This window comes from Stigmatopora argus, chromosome 3, assembly GCF_051989625.1.
Source record: "Stigmatopora argus isolate UIUO_Sarg chromosome 3, RoL_Sarg_1.0, whole genome shotgun sequence".
Taxonomy (NCBI): Eukaryota; Metazoa; Chordata; class Actinopteri; order Syngnathiformes; family Syngnathidae; genus Stigmatopora; species Stigmatopora argus.
Window position 1 is genome coordinate 9,890,677 of NC_135389.1, and position 27,297 is coordinate 9,917,973.

The 27,297-nt window shown below is 40.9% G+C and overlaps 2 protein-coding genes across 2 annotated transcripts; both read right to left on the reverse strand.

Annotated features, from left to right (window-relative positions):
* On the reverse strand, nucleotides 1-4,982 carry LOC144071522 (prosaposin receptor GPR37-like). The gene is made up of 2 exons (XM_077596715.1): nucleotides 4,099-4,982; nucleotides 1-3,033 (listed from the first exon to the last, which is right to left on the reverse strand). Exons 1-2 carry the CDS (start codon nucleotides 4,771-4,773, stop codon nucleotides 2,194-2,196), a joined length of 1,515 nt encoding a protein of 504 aa, XP_077452841.1. The 5' UTR covers nucleotides 4,774-4,982; the 3' UTR covers nucleotides 1-2,193.
* Nucleotides 4,983-5,137: 155 nt separating this feature from the next.
* On the reverse strand, nucleotides 5,138-25,978 carry pot1 (protection of telomeres 1 homolog). Its single transcript, XM_077596714.1, has 19 exons — nucleotides 25,870-25,978; nucleotides 20,289-20,411; nucleotides 20,087-20,159; nucleotides 19,617-19,708; nucleotides 18,831-18,938; nucleotides 17,676-17,750; nucleotides 17,379-17,496; nucleotides 15,526-15,656; nucleotides 15,157-15,450; nucleotides 14,078-14,233; nucleotides 8,619-8,803; nucleotides 8,379-8,482; nucleotides 8,181-8,210; nucleotides 7,043-7,199; nucleotides 6,713-6,927; nucleotides 6,410-6,548; nucleotides 6,222-6,307; nucleotides 5,736-5,830; nucleotides 5,138-5,655 (listed from the first exon to the last, which is right to left on the reverse strand). Exons 1-19 carry the CDS (start codon nucleotides 25,945-25,947, stop codon nucleotides 5,443-5,445), a joined length of 2,472 nt encoding a protein of 823 aa, XP_077452840.1. The 5' UTR covers nucleotides 25,948-25,978; the 3' UTR covers nucleotides 5,138-5,442.
* Between the last annotated feature and the right edge of the window lie 1,319 nt (nucleotides 25,979-27,297).

Sequence of the window (27,297 nt, forward strand, 5' to 3'; positions counted from 1 at the left end):
TTCTCTTCAAGGTTTAATAACAGCCTCACCATTATTAGCACCCATGAAGTTCAAGTACATATGTGGAATAAAAACAACAATAATAATAGTAATTATAATAATAATAATAATGATAATAATAACAATAATAATAAAGTAATAGCTAATAGGGAGGACAAAATGGAAAAACTGAGCTTGTGGTGCATAGCTCATTTTGGCACTCATTTATTCATTTTCTGAACCACTTTATCCTCACTAGGGTGGCCAGCCGATCGCAGGTCACAGGGAGATGGACAACCATTCATTGTCAAACTCATACCTAGGGGCAATTTAGCATGTCCAATCAGCCTACCATCCATGTTTTTGGAATGTGGGAGGAAACCAGAGTACTTGGAGAAAACCCACACAGGTGGACCGACCTGGATATGAACCCAGGACCCCATGGCTGTGAGTACGACGCACTAACCACTCAACCACCGGGCCGCCGGTCATTGAAAGTTATAAGATTTAAAAAAAAAATGGACATTCACCTGATTCTGATTTTCAGGTGTATCACCATCTGGTTCGCTTCGTGTGAACACTCCCTCAGACCACAACCCACTGTACCTACTAGGACCTCCATGTGCTTGTGGCGATGTATGAGCAACAAGTGCTGTCCCAGGCACCTCATTGAAACCAATAAATGGGGCCTGTCTAATTGCTGGAGCAGAGGCGGGGGGCACCAGCCAGGACCACAAAGACTCAAACACGAACCACGCAGGCTTTCCAAAGCCACAACAATGGCTCTCAATAGAATTTTATCCCATTAAATAATTATTAACCAATTAACACGGTAACAATAACTTTTCAGCATTTGAATGTGTTCTGTGTGAGTCACAGCACAGACATTTTGTACATGGAGTGCTGCAATTTCAATGCCAACTAATGCTTGTTTGGGATATTTTGGTGCTTGTTTGCCATCCAGAAGGAACACAATACATCAGTGTCCGAGCTCTGTGGGCCCGTTCACACGGTGGCGGGCGGGCCAAAAGGACAATGGTGGGCCTTGTACTCACACTGCCAGCTGGGTGGAGTTCAAAAATGGTCCAAGCAGTGACGAGATGACCTGGCACCCCCCACCAAAAAAAAACAAATAGATAACTAAGAAGATCAGGCTGATGTGTCCGCAAATCCATTTGGAATAAGGCTGTACACAAAAAAATGTGGTTAAAGTGAAGTGGTGTGAATACCTTTTGGATCTGATCTATCCTTTTCTATCCTCCCTCAATCGGGTCAATCAGTTGGCTGGTGTGCAACTTCCTCACTGGTAATCTGCTCCATAAATTAAAATTATGACTACTATGTGTCATACTCTGTCACACTGCCTATTCTCATGTAATGTTTATTCCTGTTCTCTACTTAGTTCTGTCTCTCCTCTTTAACTCATTTTTGTCTGGTTGTAATTAGATAAACCACAAATATAAACAAGCACAAAGGGACGATTTTAGTTAATGAATATCATTGATATAGCTCCAAGTAAATTTTCTTGAGTGAAACAGGTCAAAATTGCTCTTTTAGCGATTGCAGACCATGAGAGCGGTGATTTGTAAAATGACTGACTGCTATGTGACTTCTGCTTGACTTTATGCCCGCGTTTGACTACCAGTTTCCAAGTCCTGCCATATGGCACCGTTATTAACGAGAGCAGATGTGTCAAAGTGGTGGCCCGGGGGCCAAATCTGGCCCGCTGCATCATTTTGTGTGGCCCAGGAAAGTAAATCATGAGTGCCGACTTTCTGTTTTAGGATCAAATTAAAATGAAGACTATAGATGTATATTAAATTTCCTGATTTTCCCCCTTTTAAATCAATAATTGTATTTTTTAATCATTTTTTTCTGTGTTTTTAGTTCAAAAATCATTTTGTAAAATCTAAAAATATATTTAAAAAAAGCTGAAATAAACATTGTTTTAGATCAATAAAAAACGGAATATTCAGGGCTTTTGATCCAGTTCTTTTAATCAATTTATTTAAAAAAATCTAAATATCATATCTAAAATGGTCCGGCCCACATGAAATCGAGTTGACGTTATAACGCGGCCCGCGAACCAACCCGAGTCTGACACCCCTGAACTAGAGGAACGGATGCTTTCTGTTTCAAGTGTAAACAAACTATTTTTGTCAAATAACATCAAGGGAAAATTGTATGATCTATCAAGGCGAACCGATAAGTCTCTCAGCAGTGTGTCCCCACAGTTGCATAGGTGGTGGACGTCTCCCCATCATTGGGCACGGTATCACAGTTCGTTAATTCCAGCGCGTTGTTGGCGTCACCACCAGTATTCGCGTTGGACCCAGGGCTTGGACTGGCACACTCTCGGCAGCAACAGCAGCAGCAGTCCAGGAACGCTCGCCGAAAAGGCTCGCACAAGCACAGGACCAGCAGCGGGGCGGCGGCCGACTTGCAGAACAATAATAGCTGGCTCAGCAGATGCAGGATGTCCAGTGTCCTAGGCGGTACCCCCGCTGCCATGTAGGCCACAATCACATTGCACACGTTCTCGGGAATGAGGCAGAAGCCATAGAGGATGGCAAGCGCCACCACTGTGCAGTTCATTTGGCTCTCCAAGCGTATCTGCTTCTTGGTGCCGCGAGTGGGCGCTTCAGACCGTTCGGCACTGCGGATCTTGTGTGCGGTGGCTAGCGAGCAGAATATGGTGAATAGCGTGGGGAGGCAAAAGTAGCAGCCGAAGAACCACCACAGGCGAGCGCCACCGTACGTCAGACCCAGCACGTAAAGTGTGTCCGGCAGGTGGGTGGACACTCGCACCACGCAGCGTTCAAACACCGCCCTCACGCCGTCGTCGGAGGTGTCGGTTTCTTCTGTCACCAGCTGGCGGATGAGAAGCTCGGGCAGAGCCAGCAGCAGGGCTCCCACCCAGATGACGGCCAGTTTGGCGGTGGTGGACGCCCAGTTGTCCGACATCTCGTAGTATGAACGCACATTGGCGGCAGCTCGGAATCGGTCGATGCACAGTGCGCACAGAGTGAATGTCGTCACCCCAAGAGATGCCACCTGGGGAAGAGGAGGGACCCAAATCACAAATCAGAAAAATGACAAAAAGGCCAAAAATAACACAAAATGTGTTACATATATAACAATAAAGAGTCTTCAATGTTTATCTCAACAGGACATTTAATATTTAACATTGGTTTGAAGGATTAAAACACAAAGACCAAAAAAATACATCTGAGTGGAGGATTGTTTTCGATGTGCTTCTCATTAATTGTTATCTGTGTTGTGAATGCCCAGTAGCGCATCACATGATAGCAGGTGTGCGCTTTGCTTATCCTCATGTTGATCAGATTAATCAGGGAAATCTGCTTTAATGCTGTCTGCCATCTTGCAATGGCCACAATAATATTGTTGCCTTAATGCTTGTTTAACAGGGGGGATTAACATCCCACCAAAAGAAAAGAGGAGCCTCCTTGCCCAATTTAGTGGTTCTGTGATCAAGGATAGTGAGAATGATAATCACAATAAAATATTTTAACATCTATTTTTGCTTTTGTCATTTAAAAAAATGTGCAGAAATGCATCCTGCCATCAATTATCTGAAGTATGCAAATCATTTATGTTTTCGTTTGACTGCCTCTGGTAGGCTAAAGAAAATCATGTTAAACACAAAAAAATGACAATGTTCATGAGCATAGCCATATTGAAACATAATGTTAAAACCAGTCTTGTGCGCAGGTGTGTCAGATCCTCACAGCTCTGGGGTCCTGGGTTCAAATCCAGGTCACGTCCACCTGTGTGGAGTTTGCATTGCCTGCGTGGGTTTCATCCGGGTACTCCGGTTTCTTCCCACATTCCAAAAATCATGCATGATTAGGATGATTGGACATTCTAAATTGCCCCTAGGTATGTGAATGTGCATGGTTGTCCGTCTCCTTGTGCCCTGCGTTCGGCTAACCACCGATTCAGGGTGTCCCCCGCCTCTGGCCCGGAGACAGCTGGGATTGGCTCCAGCACCCCCGCGACCCTAATGAGGATAAAGGGGTTCAGAAAATTAGATGAGTTGAGATGAAAGAATTGCATTTGTCCCGCCTGGGCTCAAAATTAGCCGGACGAGGCGCTCACCTCCAGGTAGGGGACGAGTCTGCATGCCGTTTCCCCCAACATCCAGTTGTCAGTGAGGGCGTGGAAGAGGACCAGCGGCAGGCACAAGAAAAGCACCAAAAAGTCCCACAGCGCCATGTTAGCCAGTAGGGAGTTGGAGATGCTCCTCATGTAGTAGTTGTGACACACCATGCACATCAGCGACACGTTGCCCAGCACGCCCGCACAAACCACCACCAAGGCGGCCACCAACAAAGCGTAGGCCCCGTAAGCCGCGGCGTCCAGGGGGTAAAAGGGGTTCCTCACCCGCTTCACTTTGCTCCGCGGGGTTCCCGGATCGAACGGTGGCGCACCGGTCGACCCCAACGGCTGGTAGTCGTCGTAGTCACTAGCATTGGTGGCCCCGAGAACGTCGGGGTCTTGCTCCTGCGCCATGATGGAAGGCGAGGCGACGGCGGCAGCTCGCCGGCGGAGTCGCTTACTCCTCGGCTTCTTGGGCACCGCCACATCCGCGCGTAAAGCCGGTTGTCCAACAGGAGGACGCACGGGCGTCGATAGACGGACCGTAGCGGCTTTGGACGCCTCTGGCACGGACTCGAGGACATCCCGCGACCGTGGATTGTGCGGAGCCGCGTGTGTGGCCACGACCTCGGCGCAGATCCACACGCATAGCAGCCGGGTTAGGAGGGGCACCATGTCGCGGTTCCGTTAAACCCAAAAACGGCGTGAGTCCCACGACGCGTGATCCATGTTAACTTTATTTCAGGGGAGTTGGCTTAAATCATCTCTCGAAAAAAGCTCATGGTATCCGTTATTACATTTGCACCTATGAAATAAGTGAACCGGAGGCGGGGGCTCTCAGCAGGCGCAGCCGGTTAGAGGCGCTCGCTGATCAGTGTGGCGAAACGGAAAAGACTGGTGAAATGGAGGGGCACATTGGGGGCGGACTACAGAGGGTGAGGTTCAGTAGGGGTGGTAGTGGAGGGGGGTGTTAATTGAGATCAGTGTTACTTCCGATTGGTTTTCATTCTCATTTCAATACATTTGTTGCCATAGTCATAACTCCTTTATTTACTGTACATGTGACTATGATATCAAAACATTGTTGAATCTGACACTTGGAAAAATGAAGTAACCAGGGTACAATAAACCACACACATAAAAGCCCATTTCCTATTCAGTTGTTATCGTATAAGCATAAAAATTTGGATTTTTTTTTTTTAAAAGGAACTTTCCCTTGCTTGTCAGAGTGCTATTGCCTAACATTCTCATACCCCGAAATGGACAGGTCATACCCTCAAGACGAAGAACATTTTTAAGACGAAGTTACAAATTTCTAAATGATACACATAGAACGATGTTGGGTCATAGTTCACGTGTCCTTGTGTTTGTAATCTGATAGTAGTCTTGATGATTATTATCCGCATTAGTTCTGTATGCTGCCAAACAAAAGTCGAGCCATGGCCGTTTGCTTGTTCTGCCCTCTGGTGGGCAAAAGTAGTTCAACGTTCGAGTGATTCGGTCTTGAGCTTCCTGTTGGGTCGCGGCCTCATCCGCAGACACATTGAAGAAGTCCTCCTGATCAAAAGACACAATGGTTAACGGACACGTCATGATTTGCGACGATGCCTCCAATGGCCCCATCTGTTTAAACTAACCGCCTCTCTCAACAGGAAGACCTTCAGCATGCCACTGGCATCTTGCAGGTAGAACGTCAGTAGCATGACAAACTTCAGGAGCTGAATGCCAAATACTATATATGACAGAAAACATTGGAACATGTTGGGACACCAACTTACTGTAAAAAGTGAAGAAAATGTGGTAATATTGGGATAATTACAAGAGGTGAAAAAGTAATTGGGACATATGCATACCTGTCAACCTCTGCCGATAACTGCCCTTATAAATGATTATGATTCCACTTACAAACCCACCCAAAAACTTACAAACACCGTACGACTCGTACGGTGTTTGTAAGGTTTTTTGGGGGTTTGTAAGGGGAATCATAATCATTTATAAGGGCAGTTATCGGCAGAGGTTGACAGGTATGCATATGGAGGAATGATAAATGAAACTGTTTTGATCAAAAGTGTAAATCCACAAAAAGTGAGTGTCGGTTAGAGTTGTAAAGATAGCAATTTAACCTTCAGCGATGTTCTGCTCATCTAAGACTTTGTCTCCATCTGCTTTTGGTTCTCTGACAACAGCTCCTTTAGAACACTGCTTACATCTGATACCCGTAAAAAACAGAGAGAGAGAACCCTGTCAGTTCACCATATGATAATTTCCTTTGGGGATGTAACGGGAGTGATGTCATGTGGGAACCACTGACCCGTAGAACCGCTTGCTTCCTCGGAAAAGGAACGGCACCGTCAGGTCAAGAAAATCTAGCTGATCACCAGGCAACGGCCTGACGGGGATCACATTGGCGTATGTGGCGGCTAAGTGACAAGCTTCATCTGGCGTGCAACCTGAAAAACAATAGAAATGCTGAGTCTACTGCAGAAATAGTACTAGCGATCGGTCTACCATGTCTGGACACAGCCTGACACTGACAGACGACCATTTTCTTTAAACGGCAGCGCAGCTACAAATCTGTCTGCCTGCACCCTTTGTGACATTTGACATCATTTACCCGAGAGAAAAATGAGCTCTTTGGTCCTTCCCTCGGACACAAGCTGTGCGGATAGGTGGACGTTAAGCGTGCGGCCTTCTCCCCCCGCCTGAAGGTACCCTGGCAAGTGAACCTTTCCGGAGAGGGACCAGGGCGGTGAGTTGGAGAGACCACTTGCGCCGTTTGAAGCGTCGGAAAACACTTTTGTCACAAGCCTGTTGTCGGGGACGTCCTGCCTGCAGTACGACACGAGTAGGAGTGGTAGTAATTGTTTTGAAATGACTTCATGCAAACAAATGACTTGAATTGAGATGCTACGTTGACTGAAATGATACACAGTAGTTTTCATACATAGATTTGCACTTGCTGCAGAAAAGTTTGAGCGCTCGGTGCAGTCTCAGTGGTTCATAGGATCGTAGCTGCGCTTTGACATGATGGTAACCACCTGGCTTGCAAACCTTCAGTTCGCTCACAGACACAGGCTGAAGTCCGTGACCACACGTTCTTTCTGGATGGTCATGCAAACACAGACACAGACCAAAAAAATGTAAATAGAGTGCGTGTCTCCAAGCGTTTGAGTTTGATTTTTGATTTTTTAATGAGGGACAGCACATATTGATGAACATATTCATTTTAATGAACATATGTAAGATTGTAGCTGAGGGCTAAGTCTTTAGTTTAATCTCAAGTCATTTTTATTTATTAGTGTTTGCTTATTACAAAAATATCAAATGAGCACTAGTTTTTTTTTCCTCCAAAATTAATGTTCCCTTAAAAATGTATTTACAAGCATTTTATTCATCTATTTTTCTGTACGCGGCCCAGTGGGGAGAGTGGTTAGTGCGTCAGCCTCACAGTGGGAGACCCGGGTTCAAATCCAGGTCAGTCCACCTGTCTGGAGTTTGCATGTTCTCCCCGAGCCTGCCTGGGTTTTCTCCGGGTACTACGGTTTACTCCCACATTCCAAAGACATGCATGGTAGGATGATTGGACACTCTAAATTGCCCCTAGGTATGAGTGTGGGCGTGAATGGTTGTTTGTCTTGAGATGAGATTTTTCTATACAAACAACCTTTGGGATTTTTTTCTGAGCATTAATTTGCAGTGACTACTGGAGAAATGTGCTTACCTAGATAGAAGATGTTGAATGAAACCCAAATCATTGAAAACATGTTTTACATAAACTACCACTCAAAAGATTGGATGTAATCATTTCATACAACACTAAGGACAGGTAAAATAACATTGAAGCTTGTTAAAGGGATGAATCAAAATAAAAAAATAGGAATTACTTGGACATCCAAAGTCAAAGGCCTTGTAAAAGATTTTTTAAAAAGGGCTCAAAATAATCAGAAGGATGACAGTGAGTGAAAAGACAATTTTTTAGAGCTGCTATTGGCTTTTTTGAGTATTTCAAATCCTCAATACGCACCTAATTCACCCAGACAAATAAACTCCAATTAATTGAATTAAAAAGATTAGTTTGATACCTGTTGTGAACCCCACTGAAGCTTCGTTCACTAAAAACAGAAGGAACAAAAAAAAAAGCATTTGTGGTGGTTGCTCAGTCCAGAGCATTGACATCTGCAAAATTACTCATACGCTGACAATATTTGGCTTTTGGCCAACCATATTAATGATTTGAAATAGAAATTTAAAATGTAAATTTAAATAAATGTGTTCATTACCCTTATTCGGAGATTGTGGAGGCGTGTTCCACGCGTGCCACAAAACTGAGTCGTTGACTTCAGGCTGGTTTATCTCTATGGATTCGTGGACAACATCCATTATCCTGCACACAATGCAGAAAGTCAACAAAGATTGTCTCCATCTACGGATCATCGACTCACACAGTAGGAAGAGTGGTCACTAAGGAGCCTCTTCATAGGAATTATAGTCAACTACTGTCAGGGATTTTGAAAATTCACCTCCTGAGCTCTTGCACGTCCGGGCAGTTGTCGGGCAGAATGCGTATGCCCCTGCCGTACGTCGTGCCGCCGTGCAGGTGGAAGGAAAGGTGGTGGCTCTGTTCCACCTGGTTGCTGCTCAGCCCGGGACGCTTGATGGAACCGGGGATTGCTCGCACGTTGAATATTCTCAAGAAGTCTCCGGGCTAAGGGAAGACATCCAAGAAGAATATACGGTCATTTATACCAATGTTTACTCACTTTAGTTTCATTTTAAACAGTGTAGTTCAAACTCATCTTAATACTTAAGAAGTTCCAATTCTAATTAGGAGAATGCTACTTCCAAGTTTGTTTTCTTTTCAGAAAATGTTAATATTTGACTTTCTTTACTAAGAAATTGAAACACATTTGCCTTGTTTCTACATGGTTTTCAGTTTAAAATAATTGGGACATTGTACTTAGGAGAGTGAAACATTATTAGCATGACTTTGTTTCAGGAAAGTGATTAATAATAGATTGCCATTTTTTTTAATGAAAATGAACCCTGACTAGTTCCTCTTTTGAAGAAAGTGAAATAAAAATACTTTTCACCCATTCTTTTAGGCGAGTGCAAAATTAACCTAGTGTTATATTGGAGAAAATTAATAGTTTTGTCTGTTTTTCGGATATTCAACTCATCGGTTGCCATTCCATTTTAATTCATATGGATTGGACGTCTAGTACTGAAAAACTAATTCCAATTTACAGAAGAATGAAAAAAGGCACAAATGGACGTCTTATCACCGGCAATGGCACTGAAAGAGTTAAACGCCTATCGTCTACCGTTCAGTTTATTTTAAGAGTAAAAATAAAAGTTTATTTTCTAAGACGACAATGTAAAAATAGTCACCTTTTCAACTTCAACATTTTGTATTTCACAGTATGTTGTCATTTCAAAGGTTGGTTTTCTTGTTTGAAAATGTCCTACTTCGAAAAGTGCAATCAATTGTGTGAATTGATGTACTACTGCGGGAAACTCATCGCTTCCTTCTGCTGTTATTACGGCCCCCAGCAGACTGCACTGTTGCATCAAACAGAGCATCGTGCCGAGTGAGTCAGATGCCCAGAGAGCACTTGCTTCCCCCCTCAATTATTTGTCACGAAAAGATGAAGATGACAGAAACATGTCTTCCTCCTCCCCATCATCATTGTGAAGATTTAAAGCATCATGTTGGCTGTCAGAAAGAATAAAACACTGTCCTTGCCATTTTTCGGCCTTTCGCTTAACATGCTCGAGTGAGGCACAAACTTGGAAGTGTAATTGCATCAGAGCCGAGGAGCAGCAGAATAAGAGAAAAAGTGAGTCATCTTCAACCAAGCGTCATGTATGTTCCCCACGTCAAGGCTGGAGGCCGGCCTTGTCGCCTATAGGCACAAAAGCCTGAATACTGCTGCTAATGCAGTAACCCCCATAAAAAAACGTGGGCGTTCCAGGCCTAGAAAGCAGTGGAGGGGAGCGGAATTCGGTACCTTCATCACTATCACAGCAAAGACAGTTGGGACGTGAAGACACAATTTTAGTCTCCTAATCCATTTTTGTGTGTGCGTGTGTTTCCAGAGCCATCTCTGGAGAGCTCAAGTGTTTAAGCAGCTAGTGAAGAGAGAAAAGCACCAGAAAAGCTTTTTCTCAGGAGGCACACACAGAAACTAAATACAGGGGGAAGACAAATATAGACTGAATGTATTTGATTGTCAGCTTCCAGCATGCACACGCTGAGTTGGGCGTATTAAGAGTGCTTAGGAAATGTCTGAGAACACCTGTCAGGAAACGACAAGCGGATCCAGGGAAAACGTTCTCAAAATAATAATTAAAATAAAACAAACATAACACTTGCCTTAAAAACCTATTCCACATTCCTACCACGGTGACAAACTTGATAGACATTCCACTTAACTAAAACTATTTATACAAAATTCACCCTAAAACCAAACTATGACAGTCAATGAAGATGAGCTTGAGATGTTTACCTTTTAATTCACTTTTATTATAGCCCCTTCTTTAAAATAAAATATTTTTAGATTGTATGAATGATTCAATGTTTATTATTTATCAACATTTACTGCAAGCAAACGGCCCGGTGACTCGAGTGGTTAGCCTGTCGGCCTCACAGCTCAAATCCAGGTCGGTCCACCTGTGTGGAGTTTGCCTGCGTGGGTTTCCTCCGGGTACTCCGGTTTCCTCCCACATTCCAAAAACATGCATGGTAGGCTGATTGGACACTCTAAATTGCCTCTAGGTATGAGTGTGAGAGGGAATGGTTGTCCGTCTCCTCGTGCCCTGCGATTGGCTGGCCACCAATTCAGGGTGTCCCCCGCCTATGGCCTGAAGTCAGCTGGGATAGGCTCCAGCACCCCCCGTGACCCTTTTGAGGAATAAAGCGGTTCAGAAAATGAATGAATGAACCTAATGTGAATGAAAATTTGTTACATTAGCACAATACTAATCGTTATATATTCATCCATTAATCTCCTGAACCGCTTATTTTTATGAGGGTTGCGATGCACAGGGGTCCTGGAGCCTATCCCTGCTAACAACGACCAGAAGGCATTGTAGTAGTATGAATAACCTTCATGTAAAACAATCAAAATATGCAAATCAGGAATTTCTTCGAACTATGATAAGGAAGAAAATCATCTCTAATGGAAAATAACACGTTAAAGGGCTGACATTTTGGGACAAACTTGACATCAAATACTATCAAGCTCTTTTGTGCCAATTTCCATACCTTTAGCCACAATGTTAGAATGCCAAAGAAGGCTAGAGGCAGATTAAAATGGCAAAGAAAGTTTCTTAGTTTGTGCGAGAAGGCTTTCCTCAAGCTTCTCAGTTAGAACTGAGCCTACCATTGAATTTATTATTGTTATTGGGAGAAGAACCAGCCTAATAGACCAAGAAATCAATGTGAGGTCCAATCGCTTATCATAATAGGACAAATACATAACATTCTCCTTACATATCATTTTTGTTTGCACAAAGTGTATTTATGACTAGTAGGTGAGGAAACAACTAAATGTTCTTATCAAGCTAGCAAATTTTGGGTGCCTCTGACGACACAGGCAATGTTAGACTATCTGAAATACTCAAATTTGATTGGCTTAAACACTTCAGGCATTCAAAAATAGCTATTCACAGTAATGTTGACTACTTCCTAGAAATAGTGGCCTTTTGACATTTTTCTCTGCAATTACACATCAGAAAAAGGCACTTCTGATTTTTTTTTTATTCTTAAAGACTATTTTTTTCTGGAATGCACTTGATCAAAAAAAATCACTTCCATTCCAACCTTCTTTCTTCTACTGTAACATCCTTAGTACCGAATAAAATGTCTTATGCATGTCCTACTTTTTTGTTGCATATTTCCCCTTCCCGCCTGTGAGGGATTAAGAACATCTTTTTAAAAGAGTATGGGGGTGTTGCAGTGTCACCGGAGCATCTCCATGGCAACCCAACAACGGGGCAGCATGTTAAGTGCTTTACCTAGGCTGGTTCGGAGATTTAAGGCCAATAAAGAAGGTTCAGTGGGGACCATGCTTACTTATAATGAGCAGATTAGCACCCCGGGGAAGAGTTTGGGGATGGTGGGATGAGCTGGACAGGAAAATGCCTTGCTTGAGGCCAATAAACCATTTTCATATTTAACCGTGACTAAACGTGAACTCACAACTGCCGACACATCCTGTGGACCAACCAGTATGGAGTGAATGCTTCTAATTTGCCATCTCCAGAAATGGCAATGCTGGAGTATAATCTATACTCCAATGCAAATAACTAGTGCCAGGCCAATATAGCACAAAAAGGGGAGGGGTGATCCTTACACATATGGGATTGGCTAGATAAAGATTAAACCAACTATACTTGCCATTAACATTTTAATTTTGTTCTTTTCCAATTGAAACGTTCAATGCTATTGACGAATAAACTCGTCAATAGCATTTTTTTTTGCTTTGAATGCATTAATTAAAGTTTCCCGCAGCTTCATAATGGTTTTCAAACATAGAGTAAAATATGCAACAGCAGACAGACTAAGCACCTGTTAACATAATCAGTTTTGGGGAATAACTACAACCCCAAAAAACAAGCTGTTGATGGTCAGCGTGAATAAAATAAGACATATCAGTCGCACTTGAGAATAAATCGCAGACAAAAAAGAGTGACTTATCGTCTGTAAAAAAAAAAACAGTAAATATTTCCTCTTTCCAAAGTAAATTTAAGATGCCTTTAACCTCAACACAGGCGGTAGGTAGCATTTGGTGTCACCTCATTATTGCTGGCTGTTTTTATTGTCCGGCTAATAATTGCACCGGCAGGCTGACATAAAATCTCATTTATATTAAACCGTACTTGCAAGACGAGAAAGAGGGGGCGTACCACATTATCTTAGCGGAAATACTTGGAAAAACAATGTCAGCCCAAAAGCATTCAATGACACAGAAACACCGAGTACGCTCCAATCAAGCATGAGTGCTAAACAGGAGATAATGAATGAGAGCCGCAGGGCCAATGTGAGTCAGATAAGAGAAAGACCCCCATTCTTTGGGAACAGGTCTCATGGTGATGCAGTGGACATTTTCAAATCGATACTGATCTGAACAGAATTGATATTATAATGTTGGTTAGCAGAATAGGGTAAATAAATACTAGAACCTGGCCGGTAACTAAAAAAATATTTTAAGAATTGATTCATCTGTCCAATATTCTCAAGACTGAATGATCCGTCCGACTTGTACCTGTTAATTCCCACACCAATGGTTGATGTCTAATTGAAATTTTGAAGAAGGTGAATGAATAAATTACAAATCGTGAAATTCTGTGACAAATCTGTAAGCTTCTTTGAGAAGATTCAAATCAAACGCTGTTGAGCTGTTGTAAAACCTAATGAGCATGAAACACATTTGCTAATTTGCAATTCCAACTTTAGCAAATTGAGGGGAAAAAAGCATGCGTGATGGAGGGGGGAGGAGGAATGCCACAAAGTAGATACTGAATTGATTGAATCTAGGTCAAAACCAATTGTAGAGATAATCCCAGGTATGAGCGGTTTAACACAGCAGCACTAGTGAAATAAACTTTTCTTGTGTGTCTCTATTGTGAATGTGACTTTGCAACATCGAGCAAGGCATTTACACTTCCGAGAGCTTAACAGATATTGACACTCCACCACACTTATTACCACTCACACATGCTACACATGCACGAATGGGAAATGTCAATGAGCAGTTCTTAGGTATTTTTTTTCCTCTACTTGTATATATTTTTTTTCTTTTCCTGTAAATGAGTGTTTCACTTCTCAATCATTGAGGTATTTTCAGCAAGGAATACCATTGACATGTTATGAAACCCTTTTGACAAATATTTGGAATTGTGTAAAAATGTATCTCTTTTACGACTTCACATTATCATACATCTGAGAAACCGGAGGTTGAACTCTGAGAATTCTAACCTTGAGATGCTCTGTGGACTGTACATGGTTGTCAAACACCAGCACGTTAGCGATGAGCTTCTCACGTTCCTCGGAGAAGGAGGTTATCCCTTCAATGATGTTGGCATCCACCGTCACCTTTAGCAGAGCATGAGGACACTGCGTGCCATCCCACACCTGTACAAAAAAAAAAAAAATCATAAATAAATTATGACAGATGACAGAATTATGACGATGTATAAAAAGTCCGGAAAGAAAGATCAGCACCCACAGTAGGGCTCCAGACATGGTCAAATTTTAGTGGTGAACAATGAAAGGTAAAAATTGACCTTGTCTATCAACTTCAATCATGAAAATGCAGAGCCACCTACTCTGAAATAGGAATTTCCAACCCATTTTTTGTGTTTTCTTTAAGTCAAAGAACAATATGGAGACAAAATCAGAATTGGATCCCTCTATCACAGTAGGTTTACTGGGAGAGAGAAAAACAAACACTGATAATCCTCATTAGCATTTTGACTTGTTTCCAATAATTATGTGAAACCTACAGATTTGCCTGATCGCTAGTGATGTGTATTCATTCATACCAAATATGATACTGAGAAAATGACATTTGAAATTTAGAAGGAAAGTGAAATCTGTTAAAAAAGGGTCAGTATTTTCATAACTGACACAATTCTGCCAAGTTTTTGAATTTCAGCTTTCCCATTTTCAGGTTCACCATTAGACATTCCCAAATTCACGCACAAATAAAGAGGAAAAGACAGTCTTCTGGAATTTTTACTTGCAAGAACGCCCGTTAAGACAGCTTCCCAATTACGTTCTGACCTTACACATCTTTTCTGTTTTATTACATTCGAGGGCCCTAATTACTAGGACGTCCTAATTCTAAGGGGCGGGGTGAAAATACAAGGCAGACTTTCAGCAAAGTTTCACAGTGGAAGATGTTCAGAAATGACTTAGCCTTTTAAACACAACTCTAAAAATATTCTTGTGGATTATTACAGTGTACATACGAAAAACTGCTAAACATTCATAAAGAAATATAATTAACCTTTGCAGGCCATTTAAAAATAAAACAAAAAACCCTGAGTGCTTACCCTGAGTAGCGTGCAGGTGGCGTCAATAGGTGCTTTGGCAAGCAGCTGGCACGTAAGGTTGAAATACATTTTGGGTTGGGCGTTGGCGAGACGGATGCTAAGATCTTGGGATACCAGATTCCGGCTTGCTGCCCAGGAGCGCAACTCTGTCACTGTACGACGGTCCTCCTCAGTAAAATGAAAAGTTTTGCTGGAGCTTCGAGGCTCCGTGTCAGCATCCATAGTCCCGTCAAAGGTCAATGCAGAAAAGCCGAAGGTGTTTATCAGTGTTAAGGAATCATTAAAAGATTGAGCCTGTGGATAGAAACTTCGGTTAAGTGGAAATTAGCAATCAGGCTTTCAATGAATAAAAAAAAAACAATGTATTACCTTGACTCTGTGTAAGCGTACAATGTCGCCGGACTGGAAGATTTGAGGGTGTGATTCCATTCTACTACAGAAAAGGGTGCAGCGTATCTTTTGCTCAGACTGATCAGTGATCTTCAGACTGGAGAAAAAATCTGGAGAGAAGATAGAATGGGTTTGGTAAGAGGGGGTTGTTTTATTGATTTGTAACGCCAACAAGAAAGTGTTGTTCACAAAGGGAAGGGACAGTATACTGGGGTTGAAAAAAGCACAATTTAAAAATCCCTCAATCTTAGATCCTTGTCTTTGCTGTTGTTGGGGCAAGAAATCAGTGAATCCAATGACTTTTCACACATTTGAAGGCCTTTATTTCAATTTTTTAGGGCTTGCAACTTTTTAGCCTTTTCAGATATTCCTCACATTTGCAGAAAGTCTATTACAGACATAAACACAATATTATATTTCACTTAAGATAATGCCAGCACGCCTCTGATACTATTTGGATTTGGATGAAAATTCATGGCAATGGAACAGATTACCTTAATACCTGTTTCATGATGAATAAAAATGAATGACTCTTGCCAACAAGTGTCCCTTCCTTAGTATGTCAAAACATTACTCAGATATTCCAAGGCCTTCAAATAGTTTACAAAGACTGAACTTCATTTGCCCTAATGTGAACAAAGAACCTGGTTATAGTCACCGTGGGGGGAAAAACTCAGCCGGGTTTATGAGATAAGATTATTTTTACTGTGTGAGAAAGAGCAGGATCTGTGAATGCCAAGCAAGCGGCTTGTTAACACACATACACACACGTTCATAATTAGAGTGCAAATACATCTTGCCATAACAGCGTACCCCCAAAGCCTCACCACTTCACAGGCGATGATGATTTACATCCAGGCAAACATCTGCTTCAGTCAGATTATAAAAAGCACCTTCAATGCTGATATCCGTACAGATTTTCTCGATGTGTATGAAGTTATTTCTCAATTCTGCTTCATTACCATTCACATTTTTTTCAAGAGATACATTTTTGTCTAAAAGTAATCATTAATCTCGTATCATTATTTTAACTTCTGTAACACATGAATCCATTGTCAATAAAGGATATAATTAGCCTAGTTAAATAATTTACATATGTAATTTTTAATCTAGTCATATTACATTCATTATCAGTACGGCTCTTCCTCACCCAGTTTGAATCTCTGTCACTCAGTCAATAGAAAAACGGGAATTGTGTGAGACACATCACAATTCACATTAACCCAGTGCTTCTCATTTATTTTCTATTGCACCCCCACGCCAGAAAGAATTTTAAAAAATGCGGCCCTGGAACTCTGCCATTACTGTAAATAGTATAGTTTTAGTTTAAAATTCCATGTACACTTCTTCATAAGATTGTATCCTTATTAAAATAACCAACGCTGACAGTGAACGCGCCACTTCCATCCACTGAGTGAATGTGCAATTTCACTTTATTCTAGTAAAAAAAAGTACGGTATGTTTTTCGAAGTCAAATGCTCCCAGGTATTTTCATGTCCCACTATTTGAGAAACACTGCAATAACCTAAGGTGATTTATTATACACTGCCCATGTAGTACCAACGTTCACCTGTAAGAGCTGCCAATATGCTTTTAAAACGTAACCAGACAATTGAATTTTTTTCGATAAGTTATTTCATTACCCGTTACCCCAAGACCTATTTACACTATAAGTTACTTTGATCATGACAGTATGATATACATCATCTATTCTTTTTTAAATAATATTAAAATACACTACATTTACCGAGCAGGATGATACCATTCATTTCAATTATGAAATCATGGTTTCGCCAATGACACACGATTGACACACACATTAAAACACAGACCTGTGCCGCGACTCTTGAAGGGCTGTTTGAAGAACAACACCACACCGTACACATTGAAGACCTGTCCAGCTTTTAAGTCACGGAGTTTGACGTATGTGTACTTTGGAGTAGTTAAAACCTGTGGGGGAAAGCACCATTGTAACATAATAATACCATTATGGTGCAGGGATTCATTACATTTAAGTTTTCAAGTAAAACGTTGCCCATGGCACATTCAATTTTTGTTCCCTCCCTAAAATGATGGCTTAAGTCATTTATTAATGAATAATTTTCCTCATCAGGATTTGGCCTTCTTACCACAGGAGGGGGCGAAGGTTTTTTCATTTCGGCTTGGCCAGGAGGTGGGAGGTCACAGGGGGAATGCCGACAAACCTGAAGCACAAAAGTTAGTGGTATTTGCTATGGCGCAGTACAATCATGACAAGAAGCTGGTGATCAAAAAGTACATGCTATGTTAAATAGTCAATCCAAGCAATAGTGTGTGAGTTAACGTGTCTATTAATGTATCTTGTTTTATCTCATAATTCTGTAGTTTTTAGAAAATATTTTTTAACCAATAATTTTTCAATTTTGAACTGATATTTCTGTGTTTTGGTGTTAGTTTTCTCAATTCAGTCTAATTGTTTCCTTTTTTTCTAAAATAGAGCTTTTTTTTTATATCTCTGTGTAATATATCAGCATTTTGAATATAGGTTATTTTTTAAATGTGTCTATTCTCCATCCAGTGTCTGGCTTTGTCTAAAAATCTAGCATTTTGTCAAATTATCTTAAATGTTCATATTTTTGTCAAATCCAAATCATTTTTTTTATATTATTTCTTCTGATATTATTATGTAAGAGTTTTCAATACTTTTAAAATATTTTGTGTTTATTCATGGCATTTATATCATTTTGAAATATTGGCAATTCATTTTTAAATGTTTTTGTATTACTTTTCTGATATCTGCTTTCATCTGTACCATTTTGTTTTATTTTCCATATGACCCTTTTTTTATTGTCATCTATTTGTATTTTTCCTTATTTTGTAAAACTCTGTATATTGTTTTTTATTCATTCATGGCCAAGACCTCAGCATTGCTCATCAAGAGCATAAGACAATTCATTTAGCTACTTTCTGGTATTTATGCATTACTTTATTATTAAATATAGTATAAATGTGTCAATTATTTCTTTCCTCAAATATACTTCATGCTTTGATACTTTAAGAGCCACTTATATTTTTGATTCAATATTAACTACTATTAATAACAATGATGAATTACAGATTTGAGAGTTAAAGACTGTCTTTTTGAAGGCTAATTAGGGCCTCACTGTTAATTGGATTACTGTGTCGTTAATAGTAGCAGCAGTAAAACAGCTCTGTGATCCTCCTCAATCTCCTTCCTGGCAATGCTTGATGCCGTTTCTAACACCAACGGCGACGTGAATAAACGACATAATTAAAATCCTCACGTGAATCAGGGCTTTGTCTCCTGACAGCATCAGGTTGCACACGTGCCGTTTGTCTTGGCGCGCCGTAGGAGATTTGCCCACCATGAAGCCTGAGGCCACCACAAGGTCCTGATGTGAATCACAAAAAAAGAGAAAGGATTGTGTGGATTAAAAGCAAACGATCGCAGGGAGATAAACACGCTTCCTCCTTCGCTGCAGGAGGGTAGATTGAAGTGGCAGATGTGATACTCTGAAAGGTTTGATGGAACACTCCAGAACAAGGCATCGCTGATAAGCTGCCGCAAACAGTCAAGTCTCATTTGGCCGCGGGCACGTGTACACAAAAGAAAGAGCAATCGGCTAAAAGGGTGATAACATGCCTGGATATTGACTTTGTAAAATCAGTCACCATTGATGCCAATTCAAAAGACACTATATTTTGAAATCATTGTCAATAATTGAAGGGTAATGGGAGACGCCTCGAATAACAGAAGTATTAGTTTGGAAAGTAGTGTCAAAAGCGGTCGCAATAGAAATACGACAATTTACAATAAATGTTCTCGTTAGCTACAAATTACAGGTGTACAGAGAAAGCTATTGGAATAGGTTTGAGCTGTGAGATTCAAGTGCATCGGTCTGGGAAAACCTAGGTCGGTAAAAAAAAGCACTTTGTACCTTCCAATTGCCTGGATTAAACAAACTACAAATCAATTGAATGCTTTACTTATGTTAGACAAGCCAGTTTCACACAAAAGAGCCAGATATGGCTGGCGAGTGGTACTTTGCTGAGCTGTGAACTAAACGTACCCCTATATTGACAGCCTGAGAGAACTCTTTGGCCAGCATGCCCATCATGATGATATTGATGGACGATTTCTCCTCGGGCTTGGAGTTGTCTTCTGAAGAAAAAAGGAAAAAACGTTCAGTAATATCTCGCCACATCACAATCGATTATCGGGGATTCACCAAATCACTGCTTGGAGCTGCCAAATAGATTGGAAAAGTTTATAGTGTAGGAACACTAATACAAACATGAAATGGTGGGGAAAGGCACAATTGGAGAGGATTTCAATGGCCACTAGCATGCAGTGTCTACGATCAGTACAGGGAGGGTTTAAAAGTTCAAATAATAATAAAATTAAAATAAAAAACATAAAAACACTGCCCCTACATTGCAGTTATTCGCCTATTGCAGCAGATCTTAGAACCCATTAACCCCGATAAATGAGGAATTGCTGTATTTCAAGATGATGTCAAGATAAATCCCATTTTTTTACCTTCAATGACACCCTTCAGGATGAAGTGGTAATTTGATGACGACACAAGAGGTCCTTTGTGTACCACTCTGCCCTAAGTGAAAATAGGCCATGTTTTAGAATAAACTTGCTCGAGCAATTGATATTCTTTGAGTTTGTGTAATACGTAATTTGACGTGATATATTTGTGAAAACACTACATTTGAGAGCATTAAGAACTCACCTCGACCGAGTGGTGGCCATGGTTTTTTCCTGAGCTGATCTGGGAGATTGGAATGATGTCCGGTTGGTTGCCTGCCGAAGGCTTTTTCAGCAATACGATGACAGGCATGGTTGCGGTATCAAACTAAAAGAAAAAAGGAAAACAACTTGATCATGTGAAGAGAAATATTTCTTATCATTACAGCACACACACAAAATAGCATCTTCTAATCTACATCATGTCTCATGTTTAATTGATGTTTTGTGTACAGCTTTTAAAGATTTAAAATTCAAAAATCCCACGGTGTCGAGCGAGCAAAGAACACGTTGCATGGTACTCTTTCTGCGATTTGCTGCATCCCCAAGCAACAAATACGCTTTAAGACAAAACCAAAGATGAGATGTTCAGAATAAAAAAACAGCTGTTCCCATAAAGCCCTAGTTTTGTATACTCCAAAATGGACTCATTGAGAAAAGGACATGAACGTGCCCGGTGAAGGGGAGGATGATGCAAAGGACAGGTAAAATAAAAAAAAGTTGATTGGCTGAGGCGACACCTCACGGGACAAGCCGAAAGTGTATTTTTCTGCAGGCCGATGTCGTGAAGAGTGCAATGACTTCTACACTCGGCAGAACAAGCAACATTACAAAATAATAATAATAATAATAATCGGACATAGGCCCTGTCGTCATCATCAACAACAAAAATGCCTACTTGTCATCACACCCAGAAACTGCGTATGACGAAATTGGTGAAGATCACTCGTGATTGACCGATATGGGTTTTTCAGGACCGATATTGATTATTAGTAGTTAGAGGAAGCCGATATAAATTTGCAGTAAAAGTGTAACATTTGTGTTAATAATTCAAGCACAGAACTTCATTATATATATATATATATGCATATATATATATATATATATATATATATATATATATATATATATATATATATATATATATATATATATATAAATATATATGTTGATGTATGTTATTGAATGTACAATTAAACACATGGCGGCAAGGCAACAGAAGGTTATGGGGTTAAATTTGCATTGTTGCTGGTGTGTGTTTATTACCAATCAAGGGCAACGCGAATTGAAGCATAGCGGTCGCAACAACGTCAAAGCCCTCAACTTAACGAGCAGCTGCACATTAATTTTTGAGCCAAGCAAAGAGAGAGAAAAGCAGCTAGATTCGAGCCAAAATAACCCAGTTTTAAAATTGATCATATCGGCCGGTCGGATTAAAAAAGGCCGATAACGATATCGGTCAAATGTCCAAATATCAGTCCCGAGAACCGGCCAAAACCGATTATCAGCCGATCACCAGAGAGCAGTTTCTTGGAGGTACAGGGCAGAGGTTCGTAAAAAAATCTTCAACAAACAAAAAGGAGTTGACTCCATTCAACCTTTACAGACTTTCATCACCTGAACCACTGCGGATGAAAACAGACAAGCCTTTTTTTCCAGGCGTCTTGGCATTACAGATGGTGTCTTAAAAGGAAAAAGGTTGAGAAGAACATCACAGGGAAGTGGGGGTGTGTCAGAGAAATTGGGAGAATAACCCGGAAAAGTGGTCCCGGCAGGTAGCGAGTGGCAACCTGTCACAGTCACTCAAGTTGAGGTCCGTGCGACGGGAACAGCCTGCGAGGCCGACACCACGCTGACTCACTTGAGTGGAAAAGCCAGGGCAGAGAAATGAATTAATGGGGTAAACATTGGTGCTTTGCAGTGCGGGAGAATAGCCGAGAGGCTGAATTAAGAGAAGGAAGGAGTCATTGTTGCGCTCGGAGCGTTGTTCCCGACCTCTGACCTTCCGGATGCTAAGAGTCACTCTCTCCGCTCAGTTTGCCGCGAAAAAAAGAAAATCACAAAGACATCAAGCTATAGCTGCGTGATTCATCCATTTTAAATGATAAATTTGAGTAAGGACAACACTTGTTTTTCCACAAGTACCTCATTGACTAACACTGACAATGATAGATGTCCAATGAATTTAGAGTCGAATGGAGACCACCTGTCGAGGTGGAGGCGTACAACTCGTCAATTATTTTCAAGTTGTTTACATCGATTGAAGGTATCGCCAATGCATATCCATGCTTTGTTTCTGAATTTGTCACAACTTATTTGATATTCGGAAGTTTCTTTTGCTCTGTTGGTAGACGATGAATTGTAGCAAACTTGCTTTACGTAGCAAATACCTGATCTCATAATTGGCTGATTGGTGGAGAGCGGGACATCTGTTGTAAACAGAATCAAAACGTCTACTAAATGATAAATATCATGCTGAGTGGAATTTGAAAAAAAAATCATATTTTATTTTACACTAAAGTAGGGTTCGGTGAATGCGCATATGAAAGTGGTGGGGTTCGGTAGCTCCAACAAGGTTAAGAACCACTGGGTTAGAGTTAGAATGTAGGGTTAGGGTTCGAATTAAAATTTAAGGTTAGAGTTAGAATGTAGGGTTAGGGATAGAGTTAGAATTTAGGATTAAAGTTAGATTGTAGGGTTAGAATTAGAATGTAGGCTTAGAGTTAGAATGTAGGCTTAGAGTTAGAATGTAGTGTTAGGGTTAGATTGAAGGGTTAAAGTTAGAATTTAGGGTTAGTTAGAATTTAGGGTTAGGTTTAGAGTTAGAATGTAGGGTTAGGGTTAGAGTTAGAATTTAGGGTTAGGGTTAGTTAGAATTTAGGGTTAGGTTTAGAGTTAGAATGTAGGGTTAGAAATTAGGGTTAGGTAGTGGGAAGAGTGAATGTTTAAAAAACATTCAATACACGGGCAACAAGTCAAAATATCTGTTTTAATGTTTCTTTTTCCATCTTTTCATTGGTAGGTATTGTTTCTCCTTTATCTAGTAGTTATGTAATAAAGGCCTTATTACAAGGCTCGTTTGGTACATGGTAGAAATCCCCCTGCATTACTATCTGCAAAATAATCTAAAAAAGTACTGCCAACACAGAGGGAATAATCTTTACGTAGGCTGAGAGACACGCATCGGGCTAGTTAGGCCATTTAAAAAAAAAGTGCCCACTACAATCAAAGATAAAAAATATATACGTATATAAAAAATTAAACCAATTCAAGTAAAAATCACAAACCACACTAAAATATGCTAAATAAGTGATTTTAAAACATTGGCTCTTAAAATACATTTAGAATGTAAGGTTAGGGTTAGAATTTAGGGTTAGAATTTAGGGTGAGGTTTAGAATTTAGGGTTAGAATTTAGGGTTAGGTTTAGAATTTAGGGTTAGGTTTAGAATTTTGGGTTAGGGTTAGAAGTTAGGGTTAGAGTTACAATGCAGGGTTAGGGTTATAATTTAGGGTTAGGGTTATAGTTAGATTTTAGTGTTAGGGTTAGGGTTAGAATTTAGGGTTAGGGTTATAACTTAGGGTTAGGGTTATAATTTAGGGTTAGAGTTAGATTTTAGGGTTAGGGTTAGATTTTAGGGTTAGGGTTAGATTTTAGGGTTAGGGTTAGATTTTAGGGTTAGGGTTAGATTTTAGGGTTAGGGTTAGATTTTAGGGTTAGGGTTAGATTTTAGGGTTAGGGTTAGATTTTAGGGTTAGGGTTAGATTTTAGGGTTAGGGTTAGATTTTAGGGTTAGGGTTAGATTTTAGGGTTCGGGTTAGATTTTAGGGTTCGGGTTAGATTTTAGGGTTCGGGTTAGATTTTAGGGTTCGGGTTAGATTTTAGGGTTCGGGTTAGATTTTAGGGTTCGGGTTAGATTTTAGGGTTAGCGTCAGAACGTAGCGTCAGAACGTAGCGTCAGAACGTAGCGTCAGAACGTAGCGTCAGAACGTAGCGTCAGAACGTAGCGTCAGAACGTAGCGTCAGAACGTAGCGTCAGAACGTAGCGTCAGAACGTAGCGTCAGAACGTAGCGTCAGAACGTAGCGTCAGAACGTAGCGTCAGAACGTAGCGTCAGAACGTAGCGTCAGAACGTAGCGTCAGAACGTAGCGTCAGAACGTAGCGTCAGAACGTAGCGTCAGAACGTAGGGTCAGAACGTAGGGTCAGAACGTAGCGTCAGAACGTAGCGTCAGAACGTAGCGTCAGAACGTAGCGTCAGAACGTAGCGTCAGAACGTAGCGTCAGAACGTAGCGTCAGAACGTAGCGTCAGAACGTAGCGTCAGAACGTAGCGTCAGAACGTAGCGTCAGAACGTAGCGTCAGAACGTAGCGTCAGAACGTAGCGTCAGAACGTAGCGTCAGAACGTAGCGTCAGAACGTAGCGTCAGAACGTAGCGTCAGAACGTAGCGTCAGAACGTAGCGTCAGAACGTAGGGTCAGAACGTAGGGTCAGAACGTAGGGTCAGAACGTAGGGTCAGAACGTAGGGTCAGAACGTAGCGCCAGAACGTAGCGCCAGAACGTAGCGCCAGAACGTAGCGCCAGAACGTAGCGCCAGAACGTAGCGCCAGAACGTAGCGCCAGAACGTAGCGCCAGAACGTAGCGCCAGAACGTAGCGTCTGAACGTAGCGCCAGAACGTAGCGCCAGAACGTAGCGCCAGAACGTAGCGCCAGAACGTAGCGCCAGAACGTAGCGCCAGAACGTAGCGCCAGAACGTAGCGCCAGAAGGTAGCGCCAGAACGTAGCGCCAGAAGGTAGCGCCAGAAGGTAGCGCCAGAAGGTAGCGCCAGAAGGTAGCGCCAGAAGGTAGCGCCAGAAGGTAGCGTTAGAACGTAGCGTTAGAACGTAGCGGTAGAACGTAGCGTTAGAACGTAGGGTTAGAATGTAGGTTTAGGGTTAGAATGTAGGCTTAGGGTTAGATTGTAGGCTTAGGGTTAGATTGTAGGCTTAGGGTTAGATTGTAGGCTTAGGGTTAGTTTGTAGGCTTAGGGTTAGGGTTAGATTGTAGGCTTAGGGTTAGGGTTAGATTGTAGGCTTAGGGTTAGATTGTAGGCTTAGGGTTAGAATTTAGGGTTAGAATGTTGGGTTAGAGTTAGAATTTAGGGTTAGAATGTACTGTCAGGCTTAGAATTTAGGGTTAAGGTTAGAATGTATGGTTAGGGTTAGAATTTAGGGTTAGTGTTCGAATTTAGGGTTAGGGTTAGTGTTCGAATTTAGGGTTTGGGTTAGTGTTCGAATTTAGGGTTTGGGTTAGTGTTCGAATTTAGGGTTAGGGTTACAATGTAGGGTTATGGTTACAATTTAGGGTTAGAATTTGGGGTTGGAATTATCCCTTCAGAATATTACAATGCATACATTTCGTGTCAGATAATTCCGCGCGGCACAGTGATAGGGAAATATTGTTCTAAACTACCAGCTATTACATATATAGTTAGTAATAGGTTTTATGTTATTCAGACGGCCGTGACACTCAAAAGACGAACACAGTGGTTCTATTACTTCCGGTGGCTTTTCTTGTGATTTTTGAACCCACGAAAAACACTTTGATGTGTTTGCTTTTAATAACGACAACAATTTCACAGCAAAATGGAAAACACATTTTGGATGAAGTCTGGCGCTAACTTTAGCATGAATGCTTTCTCATCTGTGAACAAAATAAAGACATGATTGACAATTTTTGCTATGCAACTATACGTAAACACGGATCATTTGAATGTGTAAAAATATTCAAATGATAAAACTGACCTTTAAGGCTTGTTTCCCCCGCTTTGTTTTCAAACAGACAAGCAGGCTTCTGAGATGTTTGCGCATGTGCAATGACATGCGGAAGCTGCTCAAATGCGCATGCGCAGAAACCCAGGACTCCGCGATTAGAAGATAGCAGGTCATATATTTTAAATAATATATTTTTTTCACAACATTTGACATTACACTAAATTAAATTAGATTTTATTTGGTGGAAGAAACAATTTAGATAATCGTGACGTCTTTAGAATATCACACGATTTTTATTTTTTCTCTCTTGCTCAATTTAGACCTGCTATCAGCTTTTTTTCTGTATGCAATATGTATTTTATACATTATTGTATTAATGGCATAGTATTTTATACGGATTCTTCATACGTTTTGACCCCATGCCAGTCACTTTCAAACATTTGTTTAACCTGGCATGCCAGATTTTTGTTCATATTTCTGTTCATATTTCTGTGTGTTGAATAACAGAATCAGTAAGGACTGTCTTTTTTGCAGGGTAATAATTAGATATATTTTTTTCTGAAACGCTGTCAACATTATTTGTCATGGTTGACTGATTCACACATTTTGCCGCAGTGCCATACAATACAGCCAATTGCCCCTGTATGTCTCCTGTGTTGGCAATTGTCTAAAACGTGGCATAATATCATTTTTGATGAATATTGTTACTTTTGAGCCCGTTTTAAAGTCAAATAAAAAAGACTTCATTTATTAAGCGCCCCAAAATCACGTAAAAACAAGTCTTTGCATCAATGGAAAAAGTTTTGAGTTTGCACCCTATCAGCAAGCATATTTCAATTAAGACGACAACCAAGAAAATCTTTGAAAATGTAATCTTTGGTATCTTCTCATCTGCAAAAACAGATTAAATGATTATATATATTTTTTTAAAAATGGCTTGTCATTGTTATGGTAATGAATGGGCATCTTTTGGAGACTTTACAAAGCCATAACTGCAAGACATAAGTGTTTCATTATGCTCCCAAACACCCCACACTTTTTGAAGGGGGTGATGGAGCGCATCGGTGGGTTAGCGAGAGCTCATCGTCAATCAGGGGACAGCATTAATGACTTTATCCCATCGCAGCAGCAACACTCGCCCAGCAGGCACTGCTGGGCCACCATGAAGAATGTCGCCAATAAAATGCAGAGGTGACGTGAAGGAGAAAAAACATCATTTAAAATCGGTTCCATATTGGGCAGGGGCATCAGTCGTCTACCAGTGTGCTGGACAAGAGACAGGAAGAACCAGTATTTTGATCATACAGAACCTTTTACTGCTTACATGCAGAAACGTACACTGTGGTTATGCAAAAAATGGTGGTCGATCGTGATTAATATATAATATATATATTTATATACATATATCTCATCTCATTTTTTGAACCGCTTTATCATCACTAGGTTCGCGGGGGGTGC

Excerpts from the sequence above, each read along its gene's own strand:
- LOC144071522 (XM_077596715.1), bottom strand. The coding sequence starts at position 4,773 with ATGGTGCCCCTCCTAACCCGGCTGCTATGCGTGTGGATCTGCGCCGAG. Across the intron at positions 3,034-4,098 it reads GACTCGTCCCCTACCTGGAG|GTGGCATCTCTTGGGGTGAC; the intron begins GTGAGCGCCTCG and ends CCTCTTCCCCAG.
- pot1 (XM_077596714.1), bottom strand. The coding sequence starts at position 25,947 with ATGTCATTGCACATGCGCAAACATCTCAGAAGCCTGCTTGTCTGTTTG. Across the intron at positions 18,939-19,616 it reads CTCAGGCTGTCAATATAGGG|GACCTTGTGGTGGCCTCAGG; the intron begins GTACGTTTAGTT and ends GATTCACATCAG. Across the intron at positions 15,657-17,378 it reads CTTCAAGAGTCGCGGCACAG|ATTTTTTCTCCAGTCTGAAG; the intron begins GTCTGTGTTTTA and ends TCTTCTCTCCAG.